Raw genomic sequence first — 21,973 nt, 5'->3', positions numbered from 1 at the left:
AGATTTCTGGAACAAGATGGCTAGATAGGTAAGCTATATAGTTTCTGGGTTCAATGGGGGGAAACCCTGCCTTCCTTCCTAAAGAAGAGTATCAAATACTATTACAGGAGGCTGTAGTTTTGGTCTATGTTCTGCAGTGGGCCCCAACAAGACTGAAAACCAAATTAGACTCACTAACATTCAAGTTTCACATCACCAACCCTAAACTAAGCTCTTTATTTGTCCTTTAAAACCAAAGTCAGAATGCGGTGGCATACATCTTTAATTTCAGCCCTGGGGAGGCTGAGGCAGGCCGATCTCTGTGAACGAGTTCAAGGTCAGCCTGGTCTATGTAGTGAGTTCCAGGCCAGCCAGGGCTACACAATGAGACCCTGTCTCAAAACCAACCAACCAACCAACCAACCAACCAACCAACCAACCAAACAAACAAACAAACAAACAAAACCAAAATAAACATACAAGAAACCCCACAGAAAGTCCAAAACAAAAACATAATCAGAAAAGGAGAGACAATGGCCAATTTTTCAAAGGGATTGGTCACAGTAGAATGTAGTTCCTTCCATCCTGAGAGCTTGCTTGGAGGTTCTGGACAGAGAGAGGAGCTACTCATTTTCTGAGTTCTTTTCTATTTGGGGATGCATGCAGCTTCAGGTGGCATGCACATGGAGTGATGGGGGAGGAAGGGGACACCTGCTTAGCCAGTCAGATTAGCTGCATCAACCCTGGCTATTGGCAGGTGACAGTTTTCACAGCCAGATCATCCTCACGTCTCTGTCTTAATCCACATAACACAAGTTACCCGATGCTAAGCAAGCAGTTATTTTTCTATTGTCTTACTCTCCCCCCTTTATAAGACAAACAACTTTTAGATGAGCAGCCAACTTGTGTGTGTTCATATGTTAGTCGGTGAACGCATGTGTGTGGAAGTCAGAGGTCAACCCCAGGTGTCATTCCTGGGCTCCTGACCACATTGTTTTTTTGAGGCGGGTTCTCTCACTTGCCTGAGGCTCACAGACTTGATTACATGAGCTGGTCACTAAGCCCCAGGGATCTTCCTGTCTCCAGCTCTTTCAGACTGGCATTATAGACATATGTCACCAGGCTTAGCATTTGTACATAGATTCTAGGAGGCCAAGCCAGGGCTGCATGCTTTCATGACAAGTAGTTAGCTGATGGAGCCATCTTGTTAGCCTGGTTTATTTTTATTTATTTATTTATTTTTAAAGATTTGTTTATTCATGTATTTTTATGTAAGTTGCCTGTACGCCTGCTAACAGAAGAGGGATCAGATCACATTATAGATGGTTGTGAGCCACCATGTGGTTGCTGGGAATTGAACTCAGGACCTCTGGAAAAGCAGCCAGTGCTCTTAACCACTGAGCCATCTCTCCAGCCCCCTTATTTTTATTTTTTTAGGATACTGTTTTATGCACACTGGATCTGAGTACTCAACTTTCCTGCTTCAGCTTCCTATTGGGATTAAAAGCAAGAACTGCCATATCTGTTTATTCTGTGTTAAGTATTTTAAGGCTGAGTATTCATCTGAAATACTTGTGACCAGAAGTGTTTTATGGTTAAGATTTTTTTATTTTAAAAGCTTTGCGCATATATATATATATATATATACATATATATATGTATATATATATACACACACACACACATTATATATATATATAATGTGTGTGTGTGTGTGTGTGTGTGTGTGTGTGTGTGTGTGTGTGTGTGTTAGGTATCTGGGGACACAGAACCTAAGTCTAAAAGTGAAATTTGTACATATTTCCTATGCACCTCATACACACAGCCTGAAGGTAATTTGATACACCATTAAAAAAATTATTTTAAGTGTATGGATGTTTTGTCTGCATTTAAGTCTGTGCATCAATTGTCAGTTTTAGAAGGTTGTGAGCTTCCATGGGAGTGCTGGGAACGGAACCCAGGTCCTCTGGAAGAGCAGTAGGTGCTCCTGACTGCCGATCTGCCTCTCCCACCCCGATGCACTATTTTTCTTTTTTTTTCCTGATGGACTGTTCTTGATGTGCTTGTTTTTGACTGTGATCTGCCTCATGAAGTCAACTATGAAAAATTTCCACTTGTGGTACCATGTTGCAAATCAAGGGGTTTTAGTTTTGAGAGCATTTTGGATTTGGGGTTTTCAATGAGTGGTGGTTGGCTTGTGTTGGCTCAGTTAATACTACTTTGTGATGAAATATCATTTTCCTTTTTAAAAAATTCACATGAATGGGTGTTTTGATATATGTCTGTGTTGTATGGATGTCTATGTACCATGTGTATGCCTAGTGTCCATGGAGACCAGAAGAGGGTGTTGCCCTGGAACTGGAGTTGCAGACCATGGTGAGCCACCATGTGGGTGCTAGGATTGGAATCTGGTTTTTCTGAAGGGCAGCCAGTTTTCTTAACTATGGAGCCATCTCTCTAGCCAGAGATATTATTTTCAAGCTCAGTTTTTCGGGTTAAAAAAAAAATTGAGTCTCTGAGAGGTTGAGTGACTTTGCTGGTCTCATCTAGCCAGCAAGTGCTTGCATTGGTGACTTTTCTTGGTACTGTGACTACATCCCTGACAGAAAGCACTTTAAGAGAGGAATGGTTTATTTGGCTCACGGGTCAAGGGACATAGCCCATCATGGGGTGGGGGGCAGACATGGTGGCAGGAGTAGGAGGCAGCTGGTTTCATTGCATCCACAGTCAGGAAGAAGGGAGAGACGCCCCACCCTATCTTCCTGGTAGACCATCTCTCAACACTGGTGTCTTCACTCCTGTGGGGCTCTATTACCCTCCTCACGTTCACCTCAGCCCACTGGTCAGTCTCCTTGGCATCGTACTTTCTGCACCTGTGTCTGGCAGCGTGGCTCTCACAGTCTGTTTCTCTAGTCAGTGAAAGATGGCTGGACATTTCTTCCTTTCCTTTTTTCATTGAGAACAGAAGCCCCCTCTCCTTGTGCTTAGCACGTAGAATGTTGTATGCCATTCTGCCGCTTCGGAGGCAGGTTTGGAGAAGCCCCCGTGAATATCTTCCTGAGACTTGGAGCAGTCACTCTTGGACATAGCAAGACACCCAAGTCACACAAAGATGCTACTGTGAATGATCCTGTTGACGGCCCTAGAGCGGCGCCTGGGAAACGTCAACTGCTAGCTGTGTCAGACCACCGTCTTGGGTATGTGGGCAGGGGCCACCTTCATGTGACGGCAACCCTTGCACCTGTGCGGTTGATTGTAGTCTCATGAGAGTCCCCAAGCAAGAGCTGCTAGTGGGGCCCAGTAAACCCACAGAACTGGGGGAAGCAAGGCAAATGGCTTCAAGTCATTCAGTTTCCGAGGGATGGTTTCTGGGTACCATGGGTGATGGAGCCAGTCAACCTCATCAGATCAAAGCAAGGATGATGTCACTGTCACTGGACAGCTCTGATGCCAGCCCAGGGATTGGTAAGGAACAACTCTCATCCAGTATTTCTTGTGGGGACAAATGAAACCCATCAAAACTCACGGTTCACCCTGAGATAGAATAGATTTATTAGCAAGAGGTAATCAGGAAACATATATTTTTACAAAAATGGAAAATTTTTTTTTCCCAAACAAGCTGTGAGTGGAAATATTTTAGGGCTTGAAATAGAATCCTCATACCGCTAGGTATTGCTTACAGCAAAAGTTGTCTGTCTGCTGTAGTGGAGCATGCCTGCCACGTCTGAGTGTTCTCTCTACTGTACAATGTAAAAAAAATTATGGTAATATTCACAGAATAAGCACTACCTCACTATATTCCTGCTAGAAGGCATTTAGACAGGACTACAGTATATGCAATAAAAACACTCGGTTATTGATTTCCTAATTCTATGTCATGGGACTAATTACCACAAAGTATACAGACTCAGGGCATCTCAACATAAGCTTGTAGTGACTGTCAGGCAGCTGAAAGAGGAGAAGTGATTTTTTTTTGTGTGTTCCTGACTTCCATTGGAGGCTGGGCAGAGGTCGGCCAGAGTCACCACGACTTGGTGTAGTGATTCCATTTTCCTAGAGAAGTTCCAGGGCCCTGTCCACTTCTACTGAGTCTGCTTTTCATGCTATCTGGTGTTAATCCTAGAGCAGAGGGCAGCACGGTGCCGGAAGTGGTGGCGTTTGGTGCAAGGGGCGTGGTTCTCAGCTGAGAGGACTCCCTTCCAGCCAAATTTACTGGGATTCCACAAATGGGGACTGTTGAGACCTGCGGTACTGGCTGAAGAAGCTGCTTTGGAAATTGGCATCACCATCAGCAGGAAGAGGTGTCAAGGACTGGACTTGCAGGTATGACTTCCCCCTCCCTCCTCCCCCTCCCCCCACCCAGTTATAACAACTACATGGAACATGCTGGGGAGGATGCCTGAGTGGCCTGAGCTAACCCAGGGGCCTGGGCTGGGAGGGACGAAGCAGGGTTGGAGTTTGAGACTTGTGTCACGTGGGCTCTGTCTCCCCTTCTGATTGGAGTGAGGGCCTGGGAGAGCTGACAGGGAGTACAGCTGTTTGAAGGAACAGGCTCCGCAGGGGGTGGGGCAGAGTCTGAGACAGTGCAGAAATTCATATTCCGGTTCTACAGGAATCTAAGAACAAGAACAGATTTGTATTCTTGGAGAAGCACATACTGAAGAAGAAATCCGGAGGAACCAAACGATTATGTACAATATCATATAGCGGGTGTCCCGGGAGCGGCTGGGGCAGGGTGGGTGAGCTTCAGGTGGGGAGTTTCGGTTCTATGCGGAGAGAAGACTCATAGAGACTTTCTTCGTCCATTACAAAAGATCGATCCAGTAAGTACTGAGTCACCTGAAATGAGAGAAAGGAGCAATAGAATGGTGGGACGTCCCTGGACACTGGGTCTCTTGCAAAAGTTTTTCTTTTGTCTTGGTTATTTGAGATAGGGTCTTACTCTATAGCCCAAGGCTGGCTTGGAACTCACTATGTAGCCCAGGTTAGTCTTGAACTTGAGACCATCCTTTTGTTTTAAGTCTGAACAGCACCATGCCTGGCAGAACCAAACACTTTTGTAGGTTCAGGACACACATGTATGAGGCAGAGGGTCTCGGCCACCTCCACCACCCAAGGGACTTGCTAGGTGACAATGCTAACTCTAGCCTCAAACTCAGGCTCCCTTGCCTCAGCTTCCCAAGTGCTAGCACCATCATATCTGGCTGTGTTTGTCTTAATATAACTTTTCTATTTAAATTACACTTTAAGATTTAGTGTGTGTGTATGTGTGTGTGTATGTGTGTGTGTGTTTTGTTGGAGTTAGAACTACTGAGTTATATCCGCAGTTCCTATATTCTCTTAATAAACATCTTAATGGTAATAAACCACACCTGGTAAACATTACTCTTGACTGCTTTTTCCTTCCTTCCTTCCTTCCTTCCTTCCTTCCTTCCTTCCTTCCTTCCTTCCTTCCTTCCTTCCTTCCTTCCTTCCTTCCTTCCTTCCTCCCTCCCTCCCTCCCTCCCTCCCTCTCTTCTTCATTCTCTCTCTCTCTCTCTCTCTCTCTCTCTCTCTCTCTCTCTCTCTCTCTCTCTCTCTCTCTTATTTTTAGTTGGTCTTTTAAGGAAATATTTTGGACTTAAACAAAATAAACAACTCCCTGAAAAGGCCGATTGTTCAATCTAAGTGGCAGGTGGGTGTTCACAATTCCTGCAGTGTTTCAGTGTGAAGCGCGAGATCTCCAGCCATGTCAGGTGTGTATGTTTACACACAGCAATGCTCTCTCAGGAAGGGCCGGTGTAGGTTTCCCATGGCAGAGTCTGATGTAAAATGTTAGTATGAAAAACTGAGAATGGTCACCCTGGGAAATTTAGTTGTATTTCCTCCTGACTGTCCACTGTACTCTTGATTCTAAGTCTTTTTCTGAGTTCCTGCGCATTCAATGAGAGATCAGAGCTCTAACCTTACAAGCATCCCCTGGATCCAAGGTTCATGAATTTGTCAATTTGGAACTAAGTGTGCCTTTCTCCCTGGACAGAAACCAAGAAAAAGAAGGAAATGAAACACCCATATTTTGTGCTTGAAAGTCTAGTGATAGCTGCTTAGGGGAGACCAAGGAAATGAAGGAAACGAAACACCCATATTCTGTGCTTGAAAGTCTAGTGATAGCTGCTTAGGGGAGACCAAGCCTGTTGCTTTTGTCTTGGGGAACTGACTCTGTCACCATGAAGGTCAGAAGCAGATGGATGCTGATTGACAGATGAAATTATTGCTATGCTGATTGACAGCTCATACTCTGTATCTCTAGGAAGATGACCTCAGATGTCAGCATCTGGCTTCACCCAGTCCTACAGATAAAGACAGGGTGACCTATGACCGTATGAAATGAACTAGACTTTTAGTCCTAGCCCGTAGCTCCATGGAAAGGGTTCTTTCTAGACTATATAAATGCACTCAGCTCCCAAAGCAGACTGACCAGTGCTTTCCATGTGGGCACCAAGTTCAGTTTCCCTGATTTCCTTGAGCTGGAGATTGGTGACGAATCCATCCCTGCTGAGACACTCAGGAAGTTCGAGGGGCAGTGGTATTTCTATGTACTGAACACCAGAGCTTGAGAGAAGGTTAAAGTGGCAGGAGACAGAAAAGAGCCCTCGGAATTTGTTGGTAGCTTCTGGGACTTTCTAGGGTGTCATGTTATCACCACAGTGCTTTCTAGATACAGTGTGTGACCCACTAACAAAGCTCCTCCAGATGCTGCTAAATTTAAATGGATAGCCTATGCCTTAATAGTTCTCTTTCTCTCTGAAAGGGTTGTTCAAGTCCCCCAAAGGGGTCATGACCTACAGATTGAGAACCACTGCACTAGGCTATCTCCTCAGCCCTTAATATTATTTCTTATTAAGGCAGGTGGTCGTGGCCCACTCCTTTAATCCCAGCACTTGGGAGGCAGAGGCAGGTGGATCTCTGTAAGTTTGAGGCCAGCCTGGTCTATAAAGCAAGTTCCAGGATAGTCAGCCAGGAATGTTACACAGAGAAACCCTGTCTCGGAAAAAAAAATTTTTTTTTTATAGGCTAAATGATGTATGACTAGGGATAAAACTCAGTTGGTAGAGTGCTTGCCTAGCATGTACAAAGGTAATCCTAGCCTTCATGAGGTACTTTTTAAAAAAGTGTTAGATATGGTGGGAGTCGGAGGCAGGCCAGTCTCTGTGAGTTCAAGACCAGGCTGGTCTACATATTGAGCTTCTGGCCAGCCAGGATTTGTACTTTTATATTATTATTATTATGTGTGTATATGTGTTTTTTTTTGTGTGTGTGTGTGCGGGGGGGGGGGGGGGGGGAGGGCGGGCATTCATGTGCCATGGTGTGTATGTGGAAATCAGAGGACAACTTTGGGAACTTAGTTCTCTCTTTGTGGGTTCTGGGGATCAAACTGGATTGTTAGGCTTGCTTAGCTACCTTGCCAGCCCTCATGGTATTTATAAACCCGGGGTCTAAATCAACATTCAGACACTGAATTTATATGCCATGTATTTTAACCTCTCCTTTAATCTAGAGTAATGGCGTGTGTGTGTATGTGTGTGTGTGTGTGTGTGTGTGTGTGTGTGTGTGTGTGTGTTTCATTTAGTTTTTCTTTTTGCTGCGGCAGGTGGAAATTGAACTCCAGAGCCTCAGTTATGCCAAGCAAGCATTCTCCCACTGAGTGCTACTGTCATGCTGTGGTTTTTACTGCTTTGTCTATTTCCCGCCAGAGTGCCAGCTCCTGAGGACCAAGTGCTTACCTATTTTGTATACTGTGCCTTGTGGCCTGAGATAGTGCTGGGAGCACAGTACTCACTCACTCAATATGTGTCCATTGGATGAACAAAGAGCAACATACCAGTGACCCAGTTAGCTATCCACAGATCTTCTCTACACAGCAGAGCAGAACATGGCACAGAATTAACTTTTGCTGTTTTTTGAGACGGAGTCTCTCTTTTATGTAGCTCTGGAACTCACTATAGAGACCAGGTTGGCCTTGAACTCACAGAGATCCACCTGCCTCTGCATCCTGAGTGCTGGGGTTAAAGGTGTGTGCCACCATACCCAGCAACATTTTTTTTTTTGAGACAAGGTTTCAAGTCATCCAGACTGGCCTCAAATTTGCTATGTAGCTAAGAATGCAATGACCTGGAACTTCTGATACTTCTGCTTTCATCTCTCAAGGGCTGGGGTTACAGGCCCAGGCCACCATGCCTGCTTTTATGCTGGGGATCAAACCCAGGGCATCATGCATCCTAGGCAAGTACACTACCAACTGACTCATATCCCCAACTCTAACAAATTATTTCTTTGGGCTTGGTTTGTAGCAGAGAAAGACTAAAATGAGCTAGATGTCCATCACGTAAAGGACTAGTGAGAGGAATGGATTTCTCTGCAGCTTTAAGCAAGAAAAAGGCCACTGAGTGACTTCAGACACATAAGGAAAACAGGATGGTGCTGAGCAATGGGTAGCTGGTGACATTATAGTAGAAGAAGAATGTGCTGTGTTTATGAACTGGCGCAGATACAGACTTGAGAAGGATACTCTGGTCTTTGGGAGGAAAACCTGTGACTTCTGTGTCTTTGCAGCATAGTACTTTTCAAAAACTAGAAGTGTTTGGGGATGGGGGTAGAGCTCAGTGTCCTGACCACCATCTGCAAAGTCTGGCTTTGATCTTCAGCACCACAGAAAAGGAGCCTGGTGGTGCACACCTGGATTCCCAGCCCTTGGGAAATGGAGGCTGGAAGATGCCAAGTTCAAGGTTGTCTTTGGCTACGTATTGAATCTGGGGCCAGCATGGGCTACGTGAGGCTTTGAAAAAACACCAATCAAGGGCCAGCAAGATGGCGAGCACTTGCTGTCAAGCCTGGAGATCTAAAATTCAATCCCTGAAATTTATGTGGTAGAAGGAGAAAACTGACTTCTGTAAGTTGTCCTCTTATTTCCTCAGGCTCTGTGGTACATGTACATGTGAACACACACGCACGCACGCACGCACGCACGCACCCTATAAACCAAAAACCAAGCAAAACTACAACTAACCAACCAAGCAAAGGAGATGTTTGGAGCCGCCTCTCTAGCCCTGTGGGAGAGCAGACACTGTTTTAAGCCACCTGTGGGATGTCAAATCAGGCAAGAATCACAAGTAAGGAGCAGCCAGGGAATAGTAATAGGGGTGGTTTCCTTAAGGACATGGCATTTTATGCTGGACCATGAGGATCCAGGAAGGGGTGCAGAAAGATGCTTCAGGAAAGGGCAGAAGCCTGTGCAGACGGCAGCACTGTGACGGAGAGGAGAGACCCCACGTGTTGTCCTCTTACCTTTGCTTGGTGTTCGATTTTGTAGGCAGTCTGTTGAAACTGGCGAATCTCTCGGATAATATGGGAGATCTGCGGGAAGGCAGGGGAGTTTTAGAATAGTCTGTTCTCTCATGCTGCCTTGTGGATGAAAAGGGTCACCGGTAGCTGTGCCTGAAGTCACGCTGCCTCTTGAAAAACTCCACTGGCTTTCTTTACACCACCCACCTGCCTGTTGGGATAACTGTGCTAATGTGTGTGTGTGTGTGTGTGTGTGTGTGTGTGTGTGTGTGTGTGTGTGTGTATGTTGTGTGACTGAGGAAACTCTCTCAGTCAGGGCCACAGACTTCCCCACACCACTACAACCAAACCCCAGCTGCCAGTCAGAGTGAAAGGCTTGTGGGTGTCTAATGGGTGCATGCCAGGATGTGAAGCATAAGGGCTTCCCTCTATCACCAAGATGGGGCTTCTCATTTGTGTTTGAAAGGCATGATTTTTATTAGTGTGTAAGCCCATTTTGCAAAAAATGGGTGCAAATAGAGGCTCTCTGTTTGGGATGAGTGAGAGACGTGGATGTCCAGAAGTCCTGTGCCTACTCAGAGGGGTCTTCTTGGGTCCTCTCAACTTCATGTTCTGGATTTTTTGGAGCAGATTTGAAACTTTCTTTCTTACGCGGTGGTGTTGCAGAATGATTTTTCTTTAGTTATACAAAACAAGCCTTTCTGTGGACATTAAAGGGTGGGATGTGAGGAAAGGTGTGGAGTGTGAGGTCAGACCCAGCATTCCGAACCGGCTCTTCTTTTCACATGTAGAGGGCCTTGAGCTGGTCTCTTGACCTTCCCCATCCTTCCCTGTGGGGAGGGTGCTGAGCTCACGTGGGAAAGGAAGGGAACACAGGGCTAATGTCATTAGTGTCAGTCACAGTTTTTACTGGTGGCCTTCCACTGGGTGTACTTGGAACAGGGGCAGGCAGAACAGGCTGTGCTGGGGCAGTGTCTGGGTGGCTCAGTCTGGAGTTGTGGCCCCATCTACCCAGGGAAACATACCATCCTCATCTTGGAGAAGTTGACCAGGCCGTCCTCTGTGTAATTGGGTGTCCCCTCCTCGATGAAGGCCAAGTCAGTGAGGTACATCCCCAGGTAAGGGACACAGGGTGGGTCACAACTTGGAAACAAATGGCATCCACAAAAGTTTTTCACTTAAGGAAAGGAACTTCTGCTAAGAACAGAGTACCCTGCATGCAGACTCTGCCTGGCTAGAGGCAAAGGGATTTCTAGTTATGAAGAATCATGGGGCACATTCAAGCTTGCCTAGACTTCAAGCCAGGCTGAAGGGCAGGATAGTGTGGAACAGCCTGGACCCTCACCCACAGGCTGCAGGGAAGGGGGGGTCTTACTTGTATCTCTTCCCTCTGTGACCCAAAATGCCTTTCTTTACTTCTCTGGTGTCTGCCCGGTGGAGCTCACCAGCTCTTCCCAGCCTCCTCCCAGTTCACTGTTTTTTCCACTGTTACTCTATGTTCGGTCACCTCTAGGAAGGATGGGCCACCCACACCCAAGTTCCAGCAGTCACTCAGTGTAGCATCCCCAAGACCTGTCCTCTTGCCACCTAAGTTTAGGGGCCAAAGCAGGAAACCCTGGCTGGTCCTCTGATCACCTTCCTGGAAGTGTCTTCTGGGAAGGGTAGGCAATTCCCAGGGTCTAGGGTTACAAGAGATGAGATCCTGGTGTGATGGACCAGGCCTCTGATGTGTGGCTCTGAGCAGGGACTCCTTGCCTGTACCATGGCAGCTTTTCTGGTACCTTGGGAGGGTGCAGGGGAAGGATTAATGGTATTGGTGATGGGAGTGAGCGGCCATTATCCTCCCTCCTCCCTTCAGCAGCTTCAGGGGACTCCTGAGACAGTGCTCTACAACTTCCTCTCAGCTCAGTGCCGGGATGGCAGAGGAATTGTTCCTCAGGCCATTTGACACCCCTGCCATGCTGGAGGAAAGGGAGGTATAGACCTTGAACTAATCCTCCTGTCTCCATTTCCCCTGTGCTGGGATTAAAGGTGTATACTGTCACATCTGATTTTTGTTGTTGTTTTTGCTTTTTTGAGACTGGGTCTCTCTACATAGCCTTGGCTGTCCTGACCATCACACCTGATTTTATGTGGTGCTGGGGATCGAACTCAGTGCCTCTTGAAAGCTAAAGTGAGCACTCTACCAACTGAGCTACGTTCCCAGCTCAAGGAATGACACTCTAAACTGCCTAAGTGGTCATCAATAGATAAGTATCTAGTAAGACTGCTCTCGAACAAAGATAACTGCATTGTCCCATTCTTAAGACTTAATCCAAATGGGGCTGTCAGTCACTTGGACAGGAAAATGCTTTGCAGGAAGCTGTTCCAGAGAGCTTTAGAAAGAGCGTGAAGCCCACCTAACCATGTAGGTCACCACACTGGTCCCTCTGGCCACTGTTCGCTCTAATCCTCTGAGCACGTGTCTTTATAATGAACTCTATATATCTTTTCTACACTGCACTGTGTATCCTGCCTGAGTTCTTTTGATGGAGATCTCTAGGACCAGGAAGCTGAGGAGAGTCCAGAGTAAGAGCCCAGCAACAACAGGCTGAAAAAGATTCCAGGGACGATTGAATGGGGCTGAGGACGCACACAGGAGAGCCGCTGCAGGACTCTCTGGGTGTGTCATTATTTCTGTCTGAAGACTGTTGTCAATCATCTTCTGCTTTCTGGCCCTTTTCTGATGAAACAGACTCCCCAGCATCACTGGACATGGTATGTTCTCCAGCTCCACAGGGCAGCTCTGCCTTACATAAAGATCCTGGTTCCCAGAAGCCCCCATAAGCCCTCTGCCCTGTGTCCCAGGCAGCGGAGGGTTCTGGGGGAGGCACTTACACAGATAACCTGAAAGGGAAGACAGTCAGGAGAGGGACTCAGACAGAATGGGAGCCACGGAGACAGTTAGGTAGCAGTAGTGGCTGCGGTGGATGAGGAAGCCGTGTGAAGGAGGCAGATGGAGCAGCGCCCGGAGGCAGACGGACAGTTGGTGAATGCACAGTGGGGCAGCTCCGCACAAGCACAGTCCACAGGGGCTCCTGGGAGCCCAGGCGGAGGAGAGACGGCCGGACAGCACAGATGGGTTCAACATCTGTCTGAGGACATAAACAAAGTGGAGATGGTCAAGGCAATGGCACACTGAGCTAGTGAGGGATGGACAAGAAGTAGGGCAGGAAGGAAACATGAAGAGGCAGCAGGAGAGGCTGGCTGGTAAGAGGGGGTGAGCAGGGCATTCCAGCCAATGTCAAGGGCTGGAGGTGTTGGCTGTCCCGCGGCCATGTGCAGTGACCTCCATTGGGGCTCTTATTGGCTGTGGTCAAGAGATCTCGTATGGAAGGGAGGAGAGTATTCCTGGAAGCTATAGGGACCCAGCATCTCCGAGGTCCACTGAGGAGCCAGCCAGCCAGCAGCGAGACGGGGACAAATGGGGTGGGGCCTAGTATGGAAGCCTGAAGAAAGCATTGCTAGGGAGCAATAAAAGCAGAACTTTGTCTTTTCAGAGCCCACGTCTCATGAACGTGCAGCCAAAGTGGCTTCCTTGTCAGAGGTACCCAAACCTCATGAGCGAGTGCCCAAGGCAGACTGCAAAGCACTGGTCTTGGAGGCCAGCTCAGGCCAAATCCAGGTTCTAATGCCATGTTCACGTGACCTTGGCATAGCCACCAGGTCCCCATCTTTTGTCTAGAAAGACAGGACGGAAAGAGCTGCCTTAGGGTGGGGGTTCACAATGTCTGGAAATGTTTCTGGTAGTCTTAAGAGGAGAGATGTCATTAGCATCCCATGGGGTGAGGCCAGGGTGCACCTAGAAATCCCACAATGCAATTGTGGGATTGAACACAGAACTATCCTGGACCAGCTGACAACAGTGCTGAGGTTGAGAAACCCACTTCCCAGGCAGTATCAATGGGGTTCAGTGGCAACGGTCAGGGAGGTACCCTGCACACTGTAAGGTGATGTTTTCAACTATCGGTAAAATGTATTTCTTTGATTCTAAGACACAACTGTTAGTAATGTACTCACTCTTTTTTTTTTTTTTTTTTACTTTTTTGTTTTTTGAGACAGGGTTTCTCTGTGTAGTTTTGGTGCCTGCCCTGGATCTCACTCTGTAGACCAGGCTGGCCTCGAACTCATAGAGATCCACCTGCCTCTGCCTCCCGAGTGCTGGGATTAAAGGCACGTGCCACCACCGCCCGGTGTAATCACTCATTTTGATGACTGTTTCTCATGAACAAGAAACACAACCACACTAAATAAACTGACTTGGCACGCCAGTTATTGGAGTTATTAAAATAGAAAATTGCATTTGAGAATCAAGAAATCTGGCACCAACTCTGCGGTCAATGACAGCTAAGCTGCTCTGGAATTTCTCTGGTAAATAACGGAGGGCAAAGCTGACCCATTGCTGGGATCTGGAGAGTCTATGGGTCTTGGTGGCAGGGAGAGGGACAGGCAGACCTCCTGCATGGACCGGATGTGGCGAGAAGAGGCCTCTGTAATGCGGTCTACAATTTTAAACACAACAATGAAGATGCATCACTTACTTTTTCAGAGCTTCTCTGAGGTTCTTAAATCTGCCCTCTGACGACACAAGCTTTTGGAGCTTGTCAATCAAAGCTTTCGTCTAGAAGGAACCAGAAGCATTTACTAAGATTCAACACACACGCAGGTCCCAAGTCCCAGGCTCCGGCCCATGATCCAACACGCTGACCTGAGGGCTCCAGGCCACATTTGGATGTGGGGACTTTCTGTGCCTGGCAACCTCACCTGTGATCTCCTTAGGACTCAGGCTTGATCCCTGTCATATGTTCCTCTCTTCACATACACCTCCTAGAACACCAAAGCGAGTAATGACCCTGGAAACTGGTAAGCTCCTGAGAACTGATGATTTAGAAGGACTGGGTGGGTGACTTGAGGGGGCCTGCATTTAGAGCAGGAAAGAACTAAGAGTTTCCATGGTCATGATTGTTTCTTTCAGTGCTGGGGACTGAACCTGGGGATGTTGACATGTGAAGCAAGTGCCCTGTCACTGAGCCGTATGCCAGCCTTCATGATCTTTCCATGAGTTAGAATGAACGGTTCTGACCATTTTTTTTTCATACCTTTACTTTTTTTTTTTTGGTTTTTCGAGACAGGGTTTCTCTGTGTAGCTTTGCGCCTTTCCTGGAACTCGCTTTGGAGACCAGGCTGGCCTCGAACTCACAGAGATCTGCCTGCCTCTGCCTCCCGAGTGCTGGGATTAAAGGCATGCGCCACCACCACCCAGCCATACCTTTACTTTGATGGGCCAAGAATGCTATCCAAGGTCGAGAATTGAGGCAATGGATGGCAGAGGAGCTGATCATCCAAGAAAGGCCTGGGTGGAAAGGATGGAATCCTTGGCAAAGGATATGTGAAATGATCAGCCAGGCCTGGGCTACATGAGAGCAGGGCAGAGTGTGGGCAGCTGGGTTGCACTGCCCTGGGTCTCTCTCTGTGTTCCTTTCCCTGTCTGGTCTACGGGATGTCTCTTTGAGGCCCTCCGTTCCTTCACTTATTATTATTTTTTATTTCTTAAGATTTGTTTATTCATGTATTTTTATGTAATTTTCATGTAGGCCTGCATGACAGAAGAGGGTATCAGAGAGAAGAGGGCACCAGATCTCATTACAGATGGCTGTGAGCCACCATGTGGCTGCTGGGAATTAAACCCAGGACCTCTGGAAGAGCAGCCAGTGCTCTTAACCACTGAGCCATCTTTCCAGCCTCCCAATACCCTCATTTATGAAAGGATGGGAGGGATTAGTTTTTCCTTTCTAGACATGGCCTTCAAAATCCAGAATGTAGCTGAGAAACTGTGCTGAGGACAGCCATGCATCATAAGACTGGGAGTATTAATCATCCCTAGAGGGACACAGTCACAGGCCGTGGTGTGTGCAGTCACAGAACATGACAGGGTGAGTTTTCATGCTGATGGATGTTCACTGTGGATCCTTTGAGGGGAAAGAGAAGATAGGGGCATTGGTTGTTTGGCTCCTTAGCTGGAAGGAGAGGGAGAATTGGTGTTTAGATTGACCCTGCTCAAAGCACAAATGCATTCTGACCTGAAGACAGAGCCGTGTGACAGAAGGACTGAATCCACACCGAGATAAGGCATTTTACTCTGAGTTTCCTTTAGAATTGGCTTTCAGCACTCTGGCAAAGCCCACATTCCCAGGCCAATCTTTTTTTTTTTTTCCCTCAGAGATGGGGTTTCTCTGTGTAGCTTTGGAGCCTTTCCTGGAACTCACTCTGTAGCTCGGGCTGGCCTCAAACTCACAGAGATCCGCCTGGCTCTGCCTCCCGAGTGCTGGGATTAAAGGCGTGCACCACCACTGCCCAGCCACCTAGGCCAGTCTTTAACAGGGTCTTGGTGACTACCTGGACCAGTCCTTCTGAGGATGGTACCCTCCTCCTCTCCATGTCCACTCATCTGCAGAGGAATGACCCAAGAGGGATTTGGGTCAGATGTGGGGATTTAGCACCAAATCTGGGGCCTCCTCAGTCTCTGTCACCCATACTCAGCATACACAAGAGCAAATTCCCATTCCTCAGATATTCCCTAAGGGAAACACTAGGTCAGATACGGTAGATTTGGGAAGAGAGAAGCTAGATCACAAGGTTTAGTCAATGTAGTTCTGGCTAAAGAGGTACCCATACTTTGAGGTCATGTACATGTATACAGGCTGTGTGTGTGTGTGTGTGTGTGTGTGTGTGTGTGTGTGTGTGTGTGTGATTTGTAGGTGTATGTAGAGGTCAGAGGACATGCCTCAGGAGTCCTTCTACCGTGGGCTCGGGGGATGAACTCAGGTCACCAGGCTTAAACTTTACCCATTTTACCTACCACACCATCTCACTGGCCCTATGTAGGCTGTTTCAGATGCCTGGGGAAACACTCTAGCTCTGAGCAGGGCTCAGTTTGATTCCTTCCACAGCCTCGTGCCTACTGTATACACAGATCCTCTCTGGGCTGCCACACTCTATCCAGGAGAGAGTTTGGGAGATCATGAAGTTTTCCCATTGTGTTTTACTTTGGAAGCCAGGTCACGTGCCTAGGCTGGGCCAGGAGCTCCCATCTTCTAGTGCTCCCTGGGGTGCTAGGCTCCTGGATCTTGAGGCTTTCTGGCTCAATGTGGACACTAGCAGGAAGGAAGGGGGGATGCTTTTGATATGTCACTGGGATCAAGGACCAAGCAAAGAGCCTGTGTCCGGAAGAAAGATGCTCCTGTGGCCTCCAAAATACAGCCCCTTCCTGCTTATCAAACAGAAAACATCAAGTGATGAATGTTTCCTCCCAAAGAGACCAAGACATATTGTGACCTGAAGACAGGTTTTTGTCCCTACAGGTACAACTTCCCTGGGGTAGAGAACCACAGGCCCATCCCTCATAGCTGCTGTCCTGGAGAGCTACATCAGACACTTCCCCAAGGGACAGAGATTGTTTGAAAGATGACAGGTAAGGGAACTGAAATCAGAAAGGAGAAACAAAAAACTTCAAAGTCCACTTGACTCTCCTGTCGGGCTGGAGCGGACTTCATGTCACGCTTTACTGAATTGGGCTGACACACAGAAGAAAGTGATACAAACAAGATTGTGTTGCAGGGTCTTTAGGAAATGTGGCCATCTTGGTGTGTCACAAGAGTCCACAGGCTGCCTGCAGAGAGACAGATAAGGAACCTGGCTTTCGTTGGCAGGGCCGTGGACATGGCCTTCTAGAAGCTGTTGGAGCCAAGCACAGTGTCGATACGTAACTACAGCACAGGCTGGAGAGGTCTGGAAAGGCTGGAAAAGCCATCCAGTTTAGTCTGCAACTAAAGCTGAGCCCTGTATGTGTTGCTAGAGGCATCTCTGACTTTGATTCGACCAGGCCTGCTGGCTCCTGGTTCTGGATGATGTCCTAGAATGCAGGCCAGGCCACATACATTGACTGCTCTTGGAAGAGAATGGAAGATTTCAGAATGGCCGTGGTGTATCCCCATATCCCCCAACTCCATGAGGAGAGTGATGCTGAAGAATGTGGTCAAGAAATACAGCATGTGCATTCTGGGAAGAGTCTGGTAGGGCAGGAAGTGAAGCCTAGTCTGGAGGATCCGTGGGAAGGGTGCCCTCATCCAACAGTACAAGGAGGGAGGCGTAAGATGCTAACCTGGAATGGGCTCGCAATAACCCTGTCTGAACCTTGACAAGCCATAGTGACTCAGAAGACTTCGTGCTTTTGCAGGTCCACTCCCGCCCCCCGTTTATGACAGTATGTGCCTGTGTGGCCAGTTGTCCCCGAAGCTCCCAGATTCCATTCTTTCCTGGAGTCGCTCCCACAGCCCTAACTCTGGGCACCCAATGCACCAATAAGGAGGAGGTCCAGCCTCCCTGAGGTGTAAGGGGGTGAGTGTTCCTACAGACTCTACAGCTCAGCTGAAAACCGGGGCAGAGAAGGACAGAAGAGTGAGCATCCCAACTCGTTTCTGGCTTGCCTACTAATGGAAGTAGGAAGACTTATGGAGCTGATGCCTGCTAGTGGGTAAGATTACTACTACCTGCTACCGGCTCCAGGAAGATAACGAGAAACAGGCGATAAAGAGAAAAAATGGAGGGGTACAGAACTAGAGTGCCGCAGACAGGCCTCTTGGCAATGCTGGGTCCTGCAAGGCTCTCTCAGCTGAAAGACCACAGACACCACTGTCACATTCATTATAGGTGCCTTTAGAGGCTTCCTTATCTCTGATGGGGCTTGTCTATCCTCCTGCAGACATGTAAACCAGGGTTGGGGTACCTACCAAGTTCACCAAGGAAGTGCTGAAGTGTCTCAGAGCATGCTCTGCTTATGAGCTGTCCTTCAGGACCCTAGTGTAGAGAACTTTATCACCCAAAAAGATTCAGCTTAGGAAGTTACTACTCTTGTCCCAAACCAAGAAGAAGACTAGCACTACCAATAATCGCTGCCTCCCAGCTCCCACTGCGGAGTCTTAATTGCCCAAGAAGGAACTGAAGTTCCACAGGTCCACTGGAAATGTGGACCCCCAGCTCAGTCCTTTGTTCACATCCTTGGATTCCCGTCGCCCTGCCTCCACCCCCAGCCCAGGCCCATCTGGCAGCAGTGCCAGCTTCCTGCCCGCACCTGCTTAGAAACTTTGAGCCATGTCTTTTTGAGCCGGAAGATCGCACTGCGGTTCATGGAGGAGGTGATCTCCAGCACGGCATTGTAGTTGTGTAGGCAGCGGCATATGTCGGCCACAGCTACCCACTTCTCAATGGCGCTCACCCTTGCGTTGATGTCCTCATTTCGGATAATTTCTGAAGCAATCAAGTTACTGATCTTTAAGCCAATGCAATAAGACAGGGAAAAAGTAAGAGGCATAAGTAGTGTAAAGATAATAAATCACCATTATTTACAGACACAATTTCTTGTTAAAAGTCCCCAAAACAATAAACTGGAAAACTGTCAGAACAAAGGCTTAATATAAAAAGGAGACATTTTCCTATAAATCAGTGATTATCAATTAAAAACACAATGAAGCTGAGTATGGAGGCATGTACCTGTAATCCCAGCATTTGGGAGGTAGAGGCAAGAGGATTCCCAAGCTTGAGCAACACAGTAAAGCCTTACCTCAATAAAATAAAATAAAATAAAAACAAACAAGTAAATATAATGACGAAGATTTTACCACCAAAATCACGAGAGATCTGTGAATTATCTTGGAATTTAAGTTAATGAAAACCACGTAGGTTGTTGCATGGGAAAAAAAGGTTATCAAAGGATGTAAAAGGCTTAAGTAACAGTGAAAGAGATTATATTGCTAAATGGTAATATAAGTAGCATGTTTTCATAACTAACCCATGAGTACAATGTAAACCAATTGAACATCCAGTGGAAATTGCTTTGGAATTTAACAGAGTGATTTTAAAGTTCATCTGGAAGAATGAACAGTTATGACAAGCCCAGCTCTGAGGGAACTTCCCATCATACTCTCTTCTGGAATAGGACACACACTTGGTCTCACATATGCAGGAGACCAGACCTCCTTGGAGTCCTGCACCCTGCCAACAATCACAATCACACAAACAAATCACATGTGAGTTAGAACTGGAGTGGCTAACAGGGTGGAAGCTGGGGCCCGAACATCAGGGAGCTGGAATGGCAAGGGGCTGGGGAGGCTGGAAACGTCCACTTTCCCTGCACGTCGCCTTGAAGCTATAATATTTTAAAGTAGAAAGTAAATGAAGTCGTGTGTGTGTGTGTGTGTGTGTGTGTGTGTATACCTAAATATATATGTATGAAAGCATCACAATGAGGCTCATTTCTTTGTATGATAGTCAAAAATTAATTCTAAAAAAAATCTTTCAAAAGGTAAAAGAAACGATGACTTGTTATTGGAAAAATAAAGATGTTAAAGGCAACTATGTATATACAAGTAGAGCTATACCACCAAGAAACCTTCTCTAAAGTAGTTACTATGGCATGGATGCCAAGGAGGACTGTTGAATTTTAATTTTTTTACATTTGTTTATTTATTTTTGTGTGTATGTGTGCATGCAGGAAGGTGGGTGATACACTCCACAGTGCATGTGAGAACAACTTGAGGGGGTTGGTCCTCTCCTTCCCCCATGTGGGTTCTAGACATGGAACTCGGGTTATCAGCCTTGGCAGCAGGTTTTCCCACTGATATTTCTTGTTGCCTGGGATGCTGAACTTTAGTATGGACTTATGAAGAACTATTGAAGTTAGGGGGAATGATAACACATAAAACAGTGTGTGTGCTCTATATGCTAATTAAGTTGAAGTAGTTAAATCTTTCCATATAGAATACACTGGAACAAAAAAAATCTTTTTAAAAAGAACTTAAAAAAAAAAAAAAAAGAACAACATTGAAAAAAGAGCAGGCCGGTGAGATTCTTCATGGGATGGAAAAACAAAATGAATACCTGCTAATTTATTCTACAAAAACCATCACCACTGTGCTGTGCACCAGAGATGGGCAACACAAGAAAGAAAAAAACTGGGTACCCAGCTGTTTATATACCATGGCTGCCTTGGGTTTGTACTGGAGGCACAAGATCTTTGAGGATTAGAAAAACTATGTAATTCTCATTTACCATATCAATAGATTAAAGGAGGGAAGAACCACATGACCATCTCAGTAGCTGTAGAACAAACAGTGAATAAAAAGTCTATGTGTGAGTTGGAGAGATGAGTCAATGGTTAAAAGCATTTGCTGCCCTCTCAAAGGCCTGGATCCAGTTCTCAGCACACATGCCATGTTGCTCACAACCACCTGTAACTACAGTTCTAGGGGATCTGATGCCCACCCTGGCCTCTGTGGGCACCTTCATGCATGTGGCACACATAACTACTCAGGCATACACACAAAGACATTAAAAAGAAATAAGAAAAAATTAAAAAGAAAAAAGTCAATATGCATTCATGGTAAAAATTATTGGCATTCACACATATACATGAAAATAAATAAGAAAAAATTAAAAAGAAAAAGTCAACATTCATTATCGGCATTCAAGAATGAAAAGGAAAGTTTCTAACTTCATCTCCCCTTACATAGGGGAAGATTAAAAGCTTTTCCTGTAAAAGCAAGAACAAGGCCCACTGTCTCCATCTCCATTCCACGTTGTCCTGGAGAGAGCTGGGGCAACCTTGGGCTGCATGCCTGTCTTACCCAAGTCTGGTCCTAGTGCTGGAGACCCTAGCCAGTGCCAGTCAACAGGACAGAGAATTAGCAAAGGGCCAGATAATAGAAAATTGTGCCATGTCAGAGATTGGGATATCCCTGTCGCAGAGGCACACATTCTGTCTCTGAACAGGGTGATGGATGTGAACAGAGATGTCAAGTGCCAACAGCCACGGGGTAGCCTCTAGAGGACTGTGTGGTTCAAAGGGGGACTTTTCTGCTGTGTCACATGGGCAGTGCCACTTAATCTTTCAGTTTTGGGTTTTTCCTCTATAGAGTCAGTGTCATGGGTTAAATGAGATGGGTTAAAGTCATTCCCACAGTGCCCACTACACAGTATCAATGAGTACACATCCTGCTCCTGGCTTGTGCTTACTCCATCCTGGGTTCACAGAGTGCCAGGGCCAGGAGGCTCCTCCTTCCCCGGCACTGCAATACTGTGGCTTCCTCATTTCTTTCTGGCTGACAAAGGCCCTCCTGGATGATGTTTGTCAGGAAACCATAGCCCCCCACCCCCTATGGGGTTGATATGTGATGCTGTCTGTGGCCAGGCAGCAAGGACAAGTGACATCATGTGTTCCCATCTCTGACCATAAAAGGCTCTTTACTTGTGTTGATTAAACTCAGAGAATGAAGATGCCATGTGCAAATGCTCTCAGGGCTGGCACAAGACTAGAAGAAGGCGAGTCCCATGGATGTAGAGAAATTGCTGGGAGAGATTTTTTTTTTTTCAGTGCTGGAGACTCAACTCAGGGCTTTGTATGTGCTAGGTAAGCACTTAAACAATGAGCCACATCTCCCACCCCTTGGTTTTATTTATTTATTTAGAGATAAGCTATTGCTATGTAGACTTGATTGGCCTTGAATTTGTAGCCCTCTTGCCTCAGCCTTCTGAATGTTGGGGTTATAAGTGTCTACATAGGAGCATTTTTTTCTCTCCC

General features: G+C 46.7%; 1 protein-coding gene across 4 annotated transcripts in view; it reads right to left on the bottom strand.

Annotated features, from left to right (window-relative positions):
* Positions 1-3,507: 3,507 nt before the first annotated feature.
* The window catches only part of Rasgrf1 (Ras protein specific guanine nucleotide releasing factor 1), a 111,049-nt gene continuing 92,583 nt past the window's right edge, over positions 3,508-21,973 (bottom strand). For 2 of the 4 annotated variants that reach the window (XM_076576814.1, XM_076576813.1), the window contains exons 24-28: positions 18,470-18,667; positions 13,881-13,960; positions 10,326-10,443; positions 9,304-9,372; positions 3,508-4,818 (exon numbers count right to left, since the gene is read on the bottom strand). In XM_076576814.1, the coding sequence (XP_076432929.1) occupies positions 4,726-4,818; positions 9,304-9,372; positions 10,326-10,443; positions 13,881-13,960; positions 18,470-18,667 (558 nt within the window). In that variant the 3' untranslated portion in view covers positions 3,508-4,725. Of the gene's footprint in view, positions 4,819-9,303; positions 9,373-10,325; positions 10,444-12,079; positions 12,435-13,880; positions 13,961-18,469; positions 18,668-21,973 lie in introns of those variants that run through there. The other 2 variants (XM_076576816.1, XM_076576815.1) reach the window with 2 other exon arrangements.

Source organism: Peromyscus maniculatus, chromosome 7 (assembly GCF_049852395.1).
Source record: "Peromyscus maniculatus bairdii isolate BWxNUB_F1_BW_parent chromosome 7, HU_Pman_BW_mat_3.1, whole genome shotgun sequence".
Lineage (NCBI taxonomy): Eukaryota > Metazoa > Chordata > Mammalia > Rodentia > Cricetidae > Peromyscus > Peromyscus maniculatus.
Note: the sequence above shows the minus strand (reverse complement) of the source record. Positions and strands in the feature narration are given on the sequence as shown.